Source organism: Solanum tuberosum, unplaced genomic scaffold (assembly GCF_000226075.1).
Source record: "Solanum tuberosum cultivar DM 1-3 516 R44 unplaced genomic scaffold, SolTub_3.0 scf00338, whole genome shotgun sequence".
NCBI classification, from domain to species: Eukaryota; Viridiplantae; Streptophyta; class Magnoliopsida; order Solanales; family Solanaceae; genus Solanum; species Solanum tuberosum.
Window position 1 is genome coordinate 8,476 of NW_006239263.1, and position 10,403 is coordinate 18,878.

At 27.5% G+C, this 10,403-nt stretch overlaps 1 protein-coding gene across 1 annotated transcript; it reads right to left on the reverse strand.

Annotated features, from left to right (window-relative positions):
* Positions 1-6,817: 6,817 nt before the first annotated feature.
* Positions 6,818-9,580, reverse strand: LOC102603121 (transcription factor MYC4-like). Its single transcript, XM_006360944.2, has 3 exons — positions 8,914-9,580; positions 8,069-8,392; positions 6,818-7,343 (listed from the first exon to the last, which is right to left on the reverse strand). Exons 1-3 carry the CDS (start codon positions 9,559-9,561, stop codon positions 7,092-7,094), a joined length of 1,224 nt encoding a protein of 407 aa, XP_006361006.1. The 5' UTR covers positions 9,562-9,580; the 3' UTR covers positions 6,818-7,091.
* Between the last annotated feature and the right edge of the window lie 823 nt (positions 9,581-10,403).

Genomic DNA, 10,403 nt, shown 5'->3' on the forward strand with positions numbered 1-10,403 from the left:
CTCAGATAAAAATATTATTTTTGAAAGATCAATTTCTTATCTTACCTCTACCTTCTCAGATAATAATATTAATTTTGAAAGATCCACGGTATTCACAATTAATATTCACCTCATATATTAGTTCGATTTATTAATTTATAAAAATACTAAATCATTATAGAAAAATTAGGATATGGGTTATTAATGTATTGATTGTCAATTAACTATTAATTTTTTTTATTAAAATAAACATCGAAACATAATCAAGTTAAGTGACAATTCAACAGTATGCAACATAAAAAATACAATATTATATATTATAAAGTTAAATATATCATCAATATCCAAATTAAATATGCATATCCAGAAGTACAAATGAAAAGATTACGATAAACCTAAAAATATATTATATATTATTAATATGTAACTATTGATCTAACAAAGCAAAACATGTAAATTATCCAGAATTTCAGAAAAAAATACGTCTAAAATAAGAGCTTGTTATTAACGATTAAGCATAAAATTGTAATTATAATAATTATTATCAAATTATCCGTTTCCCGTCAAGAAAAATCATAAACCATTATAGAATTAACAATTCACAAAAATAATTATAATCTAAACTATTACCGAATTGTAAATTATTTTGAGCCATGGATCTTTCAAAATTAATATTATTATCTGAGAAGGTAGAGGTAAGATAAGAAATTGATCTTTCAAAAATAATATTTTTATCTGAGGGGTAGAGGTAAGATAAGAAATTGATCTTTCAAAAATAATATTTTTATCTGAGGGGTAGAGGTAAGATAAGAAATTGATCTTTCAAAAATAATATTTTTATCTGAGGGGTAGAGGTAAGATAAGAAATTGATCTTTCAAAAATAATATTTTTATCTGAGGGGTAGAGGTAAGATAAGAAATTGATCTTTCAAAAATAATATTTTTATCTGAGGGGTAGAGGTAAGATAAGAAATTGATCTTTCAAAAATAATATTTTTATCTGAGGGGTAGAGGTAAGATAAGAAATTGATCTTTCAAAAATAATATTTTTATCTGAGGGGTAGAGGTAAGATAAGAAATTGATCTTTCAAAAATAATATTTTTATCTGAGGGGTAGAGGTAAGATAAGAAATTGATCTTTCAAAAATAATATTTTTATCTGAGGGGTAGAGGTAAGATAAGAAAAAAATCTTTCAAAAATAATTTTTTTATTTGAGAAGGTAGATGTAAGATGTGTGCACACTCTACCCTTTCATTATTCATTTCGAAAGCTATTATTTTTACGAAATCATAAATTTAATAAACCATTATCAATAAGTCAATATTCATATATTGTCACTTTGAGTTATTAATTTTGATTGTGTTTAATTCAATGAGCAGTCTCATTGTCAGCGAGTGGTCATATCAATTTAATGCAATCACGTGCATATGACCAACTTCCGTTAGTGATAGACGGAAAATACTTTAAAGACTAAAGCTGTACCATTTTTACAAAGAAGAAGGATCATTAGTGCTCCATATGAAAAGGTAAGGATCATTTTGAGTTTTAAGGCAAAGATAAAGGACAATTTTGGTCCTTTTCTCTTTGATAAAATGACGAAACATAACAATAAAAAGCAAAATAGAGATGAGTTGAAGATGTCAGAACTCCTCAAGTTTCCAAAAACAATTATGTGAGGTAGTTGTCTTCCAATGTCAATAGCCATGTGGTGGTCCCCCAAAACTCCTTCCAAAGAAGGAATCTATTACTCTCAAACTTAAATTTGTTTGTCTTATTTTTTAAAAATTCATTAAAAAAATTATTATTTTCAATAAATTTATAATTTTAATTTTTTGCTAAATTTAAAATCATTAAATTTAAATTATATTTTACTTTTGTGTTAAATTAAAATAAAAAGAGTATAAATTAAACAAGTTTCTTTTTTTATTTAAATAAATTACTCATTTTGTTCCAATGCATACGATTTATTTTATTTAGTCAATTTAAAAAAGAATGACACATTTTATATTAAGTAACAATTTAATTTTAAAATGCATATTTTACTCTCAATGAAATGATTTATCGGCACACAAATATCTATCACTTACTTCCTCCTTGTATTTTTACTTGTCACTTATTCCTAAAATAGATTTTCATTTTTATTAGTCACTTTTGACATACAAAGAAAAGACAATAATTATTTTTTTCATATTTTTCCTCAGCATTAAATTCTTATTTTCCAAATCATTTTTCAAGACATCATTTAATAAGAAATTGTTTAGAAGAATACCTATATCATTAATTATTTTCTTAATTATTTGGTGTTTAGTGTAATTTTTGTGAGACATAATATCTATTATCTTTTTTATCTACTTTTAAACGTTCGTACAATTCTATAATGGGAGATAAAAGTATTTGAAAAATAGACATCTTAAAATAAGATTAATCATCTTTATCTTTGAGTCATCAACCACTTTTTTATTATATTATTTTAAAAACCAAGACAATATCTAGCAGTAAAATATAAATAATAAACTAATATGAAATCCAACAGCTAAAATGTGTGGCGGCTCTTTTCATTATTTAGACTTAAAAAGTATATTAAAATCTTCATATAGATCTTTATTAATCAAGTTTGTGTTTTGAATCGTTACACTATTGTACCTCATGTTTAAAATGGATCCAACAAAATAATAATTGCTGTAAAAAATAACACCCAAGTATGTAATACAGACGTGTTACATAAAAAAATGATTTTGTAATCTTTTTAACATATTATTTTTCGAATATATGATTTTTTTTATAAGAAATATGTGAATAAAATATCAGAAATTTCGATAGTAAATGAGTAAATGAAATCATTTTGATGTCATACAAATGAGGAGAAGAGATATATTTAACATTGACAATGTCATTTATTATGACACGTTTAATTTGCTTATAAGGCATATATATAGAGCCAAATGTTGTTGAAATGAATTGAAGTTTTTGTCCAATTAGTTCAAATTAAATGAATCTTATATATATATAGGACCACCAATCTTGCTCTTGCAAAGGACAAAGTCACGAAGATGGTTTTGGTAAAATGGCTAAATTAACCCATACCACCTCTGGCTACGTGTTCTTTGGACATTCGCCCGTTCCCCACCAGTGAAAGCAAGCTAGTTCCTTATATTAGAGAGTTAAGAAAAGAGTGCATTTCCATCATGAAAGATTCAATCCAGCTATAGATGTTTTGTAGTTTAATAGAATAGACACTTTCAGAAATAGACCACACAAACCCATCTTGTTTGATGAAAAATTGTTGGAACTTTATGGTGTTAAACAAGTAAAAGCTTAAAGTTATATTATTTTACAACAACAACAACATATTTAGTGAAATGTCACAGGTGGAGTTTAAAGAGGATAGAGTGTATGCAGATTTTATTATTACCTCGTGGAGGTAGAGAGTGTTTTTTGTCAGTTCAAGGGTCGCAAATCCATGTTAAAAAAACAGTGGAGAAAACATGCAACTAACAAGGAAAGGAGTGCAAATCATATCAGAAAGGAACAAAAGCAACAAAATAATAAAATAGTGTGATAATCGAAACATAATAAACAACAAACGATGATAGATATCAAAAGCAAGAATGAGAATAATACGGCTAGTACAATATTATAATACGCAAATATAAAGTTCTCTATTTTTTCAGATAACCAACTCCAATCCAATCCTCTGTTTACTTTCTAAAAAAGAATTACCTTCCGTCTCCTCAATATTATACTATTATTATTATTATTATTATTATTATTTCTATTTCATTCTTATTTTCTTATTTCATAATATAAAATATAAATCCATTCTTTCTTCTTTTTTAATTGCAATAATTGCAAAATGTGATTGCTAAACTCCGAATGCACATTCAATATCTTTTCGGCATGATTCTTGTTTCATCGCAAAATATTTCTTCTCTTAGGAATGTGAATCACGAATAGTTTGAACAATTATAGACCATTTAATTTTGTGCATTCTTTATAGTGAAAATTAATAAAATTATATTTAAGTAACGAAAATTGAAAAAAAATCAAAATATTATTAATTCGGGATGAAAGTAGTTCATATTAAATAATAATATTTTTAAAATATTATATACATTTAAAAAGAATTACGTATATTAGAAATTTAATTAATGACCTTATATGAAAATAATAATAAAATAATGAAAGTGAAGTCGAGAGTGTAAATAGTAGTTAATGGAGGATAGAGAGTGACTTAAAGAGGGATTGAAGACCCCCATTCTATGTTTAACTCTCTAAATATAGAAAATAGTGTCACAGATTTAGACTTCAACTAAGCACCTACTCACTTATATTTTAATTTAATGTTTAAATGGTTTGATAAAATGACGGAACATAACAATAAAAAATAAAATAAAGATGAGTTGGAGATGACAGAGCTCCTCAAAGGTTCCAAAAACAATTGTGTGAGGTAGTTGTCTTCCAATGTCAATAGCCATGCGGCGGTCCCCCAAAACTCCTTCCAAAGAAGGAATCTATTACTGTTCAAAATTAAATTTGTTTGTCTTGTTTTTTAAAATTTATTAAAAAAAATATTTTAATTTTTCATTAAATTTAAAATTATTTTTTACTTTTGAGTTAAATTAAAATAAGATAAATAAATTAAAATAAAAAAAAGTATAAATTAAACAAGTTCCTTTTTTTATATATAAATAAATTACTCATTTTGTTTCAATTTATACGATTTATTTTTAGTCAATTACATTTATATATTAAGTAACAATTTAATTTTAAAATGCATATTTTATTTTTAATGAAATAATTTATCGTCACACAAATATCTATCACTTACTTCCTCCGTGTATTTTTACTTGTCACTTATTCCTAAAATTAATTTTCATTTTTACTTGTCACTTTTGATATATCAAGATAAGACAATAATTTTTTTTTCCATATTTTTCCTCAGCATTAAATTCTTATTTTCCAAATCATTTTTCAAGATATCATTTAATAAGGAATAGTTTAGTAAAATACCTATATCATTAATTATTTTCTTAGTAGATATGCAAGTCAAATTGTGACACATAAAAATGAACGAATTGAGTATTTTAGACCAATTTTTTTTTTAAAAAAAAGATTCTTAAATTTTATATCAAGTTAAATTAACTCATATAAAATGAAACACACCGGAGAAGTAAACTAAGTTTAATGAGAAAGCAAGGACCAGGGTCGAAGGGCATGACACTGTTATTGTAATTTTACATCACAGGTTGCTTTCAGTATGTCAGAATTTAACAGTCCAGTACATATAAAAACTTACCATACAAGGATATGGTATCTCATAAAAACTCTTCTTCTTTTTTTGGCCAAACACATATATAGCCCTTCTAACTTGTCCATATTTTTCATTTTGACACTTTATCTTAGCCTTGTTCCATTTTAACCCTTAAAGTCCATTTTTTATGTTCCATTTTAACACGAAAAATTATTTTTATGATTTCTTTATTTTTATATATATTTTTCAATGGCAACTTCTTATTTTAAATTGACATGTGTCAGTTAATTTTAGTTAAAAAATTAAAAATTAACAAAAAATAATTCTTTTTAAAAAATAATAATTTCTTTTTAAGAGTGTTATGTATTTTTGTGTGAAAAATAACCGACGAAATTGTGTTGGTTTTCTTTCTTTAAAATCACCGACAACCTAACAAAGTCAGTCGAGTTTTAACATTGTTTAGTAGTGTTATTAGCAATGAACAAGAGTCTTTTTTTTAGTAGTGTTATTAACAAAGTCAGTCGAGTCTTTTTGAAGATGAACTTTTTTTATTCGTATTGGTTTATATTAAAAATTAAAAGTGAGTATTTGCGTTAAATTTAGATAGCCTAGATGATAAGAAAAAATAAATAAGTAGTGTTATTTAATTTAATTGAATGTTTAAGAAAGAAAATCAAAGAACTTCCGTCAATTATTTTCATGCAAAAATACAGAGAAATATCAAAAAATAATATTATTGTTTGAAAAATGTTTATGTTCGTTCGCGAATGTTTAATTTTTTACGAAAATTAACAGGCACACATCTATTTTTTTTAAATAAGAAATTGCTATTGAAGAACATAAATAAAAACAAATCATAAAAAATAGTATAAGTGTTTAAATGGTACATAAAAAATGGAGTTTAAGGGTTAAAATGGAACAAGGCTAAGTTGGAGTGCCAAAATGAAAAATGAGGGCAAGTTTGAGGGATTGTGTATGTGTTTGGCCTCTTTTTTTTCATTCAGAATTTCATATTATATTGAAATCTGACTAATTTTAATTCGAGATGTATAAGATCTTATTAAGGGAAAAATGGTTTTTAAATTTAAATAATTCTATATTATTTTATAACATTAAAAAATTTAAAAGAAAGAAGAGAGAGTATACTCTTGAATGATTTGTTGCTATTGGGTTAACAAGTTTTAGTGCTTTTCTAAAAAAAGAAAATTATAGGATTATCGATTCGATTTTAATTTTTTAATATTTTTTTGAGTAAACTGATAATCATTAAGACTATAGTAATTTTCTATTTTTCCCTATATAAATATTAAATATTAATATCAGAACCTTAGTAGTTATTTTCTTTGTCTTTTAACCTTCAATACACACTTCATAGTAATTTTGAGTTCACAAGAAACAAATTCTTTAATTTGTGTTGCACATTTATAGATCTTTTCATGTTAATTACTATTGGTTCTATTTCATGAGCATTCTATAAAGTTATATTATTGACTTGTCACGCCAAATTGTTAGAGAGTTATATATTTAATTTATGAGCATTTACTTGTTAGTTAAATCCAAACCGAACCATTAAAGATAGATAAAAATAGCTTATTGATTTGATGTATTTAAAAATCAAATAAATCAAATCGATAATACACTAAACCGACCAATCACACCCCTTTCTTAGACGTGTAAGCAAAAACCCTACACTTCTTTTCCTACTCATTAGCTATTCAATGAGTAAATCCGAAGTCGATTCTCAATCCAAAAAAATTTCAAAGCATACGATACTGTTATTGAGAGATCTGACGGTAAGATTAAAAATGAAAAGAAGAGATTGAAGATCATACTTCATCTTCAGTCTCCAATAGGTAATTATCAACATGTTATTTGCTTTAAGCTTCTAAGTAGAGCATTTTTTACTTCATCTTCAGTCTCCAATCCTTGAGGAACTTTAACAAGTATGTCATGTAGCATAAGATCATTGACACTTGAGATGTTGGCATGGTAGACATGTAGTTCAACTTCTTGAAGAGCACACATCAATCTTGTTGATGGATAATTCATATTTTCTGATTGAACCCTAAGCATGGCATCTTGACCTACCATCTTCACTTCAATTTCCATAGTCTGGTTGTTTGGTTCAAATGTTGCACAAGATAATGTGAGATACTTTGTAACATTTGAAATGGGATTGTGTCACATTGGAAGTAAAAAAAAAATAGTTTGGAGGCTTTATTATTATAGTTTTCTCACATGCATATCTTGGCAACAATAACATATCAGTGTAATTTCATAAATAGGAATTCAGAAAAGGCGGTGCGCACAAAGACATTATCCTATCTTGTGAAGGTAGATCTAGAAGTGTCCAATAGATGTTTGGCTCAAATAAACTATTTTAAAGTAAATATGAAAAGGGAATACTGAAGAAGTTGTGATAATAATAATGGAGAAATTAAAAGAGACACATGCATATTGTGACTTATTTAAAATTATAAAATTCAAAATTCTATTTTTAATTTAAATTTATTTTTAGATATTTTTGTTTTTATTAAAACTTAATAAATTTAAATTAACATATATAACATGTCTTTTCATGGAATAATTAAGATGACTATTTTGAATTAATTCTTTTTTTCCAACTCTATAAATATAAGCCTTCTTGGAGAAGTGATCAAAACAATCCTTTTAGAAATACTCATTCCATCTCAATTTAGGTGATGTTATTTGACTGAACACATAATTTAAAAAATGTCTTTTGTTGATTTATTAAAAGTGAAACTCAATCTTTGAAATAATTGACAAATAAAAATGAACAGAGTGAATATGTTTTACGAGAAGAAAGCGCTCCTTACATGATCCCAAGAAGTGGTAGAGCTTTGGTTGTCCACTACATTATCATTTTCCATTTTGTGTTTCTTCTCCATCACTGAATAATAGTAATTGTTATGAAGTTTTGATTCTAATTCATCCACTTTAGCTTTCAGTTGGGTAATATATGTTACAGCATCTGATAGCAATGTGGCTTTGTCCATTTTCGTTACGTTTGGAACCACCTCGCGCAACGCATAGAATCGAGAGTTAAGTTTCTCTCTTCTCTGCCTCTCCGCCTCTACGTGGTTTCCTTGTGTCTCGCAAATCTCTCTCCCCTTTCTCCCCCTTTTCTTGGAAGTCTTGCTCTGTACAGGCAAAATAAGTACTTTTCACTTTTTTCATAAATATTACGTATTTCATTTGACTTTCAACATGTTAGGTAAAAACTGAGTTGAAATTTAAAAAATTTGCTAAAAAAGAAATAATCATTATTTTTGAGACAAACAAATTCAAATAGAAAGAATTTTTTTTTTTTTTCAAATTCCTCAATTCTAATGCCCAAATGGCCACTAACTTGAGATTTTTTTTAGAAAAAGCAAGAATGATGCACATACATTCAATTAAATGAAAGAAATGTGAACTAAAAAAAGTCTTTTCTTTTCTGAATTTCATGGTCAGTCAAATTACATTATATAGATTGAGACGGAGAAAAGTATCTTCTTAACATTCTTACTTATCCTTCAGCGTGATTCAAATCCTCTCTCTTTTGGTGGATATGTTCAACTACTTGAACTGACTCACTTGTCCAAGTAAATGTTAGAATATCCATAGTATAGATGTAACATATATCAACGCGAAAGCAATAAATTCAGTTGAAGCAACTCACCTTAAATCCAACTTTGTTTTCCTGTGGTGTTGTACCTACTACTATTTCACCTTTCTTTGCTTCTTGACCATATTGTTCCAAACAATTGAAAAGACCAAAATCATCAATTGGACCAATTGTTTCATAACCAAAGAACAGAGACTTGACTTGTTGAACCAAGTTCAAGTCCTGTTTAATCACTGTGCTCGAGCCTAGTTCGAGCACACCACTAGAAATTGGAATATATACAAAAGTATTAATCCCATGAACATAATGAGCTTCTTTAGCCCTTTCACAATGACAAAACTCAAATTGTTGATCCCCTGTTAGCCACACAAAAGAATCACTACTAAAACATTTTCCAACAACTCCTTCACCAACAGAAAAACACTGAGCTAAAGACATCAAGTAGAACCATTCGACGTCTTTATTATTCGTCGTCTTCATGTTTAAATGGCCATCACCCCATGTTAAAGACAGACTATTATTCGACGATTGCCAGAAAATAGCATACGCCCAATCAGAATAATAATTTGTTTGATTCTTGAAAATATATTGAAGCCTATGTTGAAGGCTTGATGGTGATGATGAAGTGGAAAAGATTGGTTCATCCATTTTTGGTAATAAAGAGAGATGAATATTTGAAGCACGTATGATAAGGAACACCATTAACTCAACTTATATATATGTGCTCATAGCCTCATACCTAACTTCCTCATTTTGTTCCAATTTATCTGACGGTGTTTGAATTCGAAAGTTAAACAACAAATTTGTCACGACCTTGATCTGTCGTGAGTGACACCCACACTAACCCTTTAGTGGGAGAACCAGCTACCAACCCAAGACTAACCCATCAACCATTTTAAAACCAAACCATGGAATAAAACGCTAATAAAATAGTCTTAAAACAATTATAAGTTTGAGCTTCTATAAATTTAACTAGTCAATTAAAACGATTGCGTAACCTAAAACTTGAAAGTCATAGTATCAAAACATCTAACAGTCTAGGATAGAGGATGGAAGCCCAAATAATAAAAAAACATAAGTTTAGAATGTCTGAGTCGGAATAATGGACTAAGAAGGAAAAAGAGAAATCCATAGTAGTCTGAAGGAAGTATCTCCCTTGGATTTAGATGACGGAAGTCTCACAATTGAGGTCTCGAAACAACCGTTGGAATGTAGACGGTACTCAACAAAGAAAAAGCAAGTGCAATATCAGATACCCATGTATACTCATGTAACGTATTCATTGCATACGATTGATAACAACTTCCATTTCATATACTGTCTTTTCAGTTTTCCTAATCATATAACGTGTATGCACTACTAACTACGCAATTAACAAAAAGACACACACAACAACCATCATCTTCCTCGAATCAAAACTCTAAAGAACTGGAGCTTTCCCTTGGAATTTGAAAAAGTCATATTGGAATTTAGAAGTATTTTATTAAAACATGATTTTTCCTTCGATTTCTTACTGAATCAACTCATTGGGAAAACATATGCTT

What these genes read in the sequence shown, in the direction of transcription:
- LOC102603121 (XM_006360944.2), bottom strand. Translation starts at nt 9,561, where the DNA reads ATGGTGTTCCTTATCATACGTGCTTCAAATATTCATCTCTCTTTATTA. An exon ending in AAAACAAAGTTGGATTTAAG is followed by an intron (nt 8,393 to 8,913) that starts GTGAGTTGCTTC and finishes TTGCCTGTACAG; the next exon opens with AGCAAGACTTCCAAGAAAAG. An exon ending in CTACCACTTCTTGGGATCAT is followed by an intron (nt 7,344 to 8,068) that starts GTAAGGAGCGCT and finishes CCAAACAACCAG; the next exon opens with ACTATGGAAATTGAAGTGAA.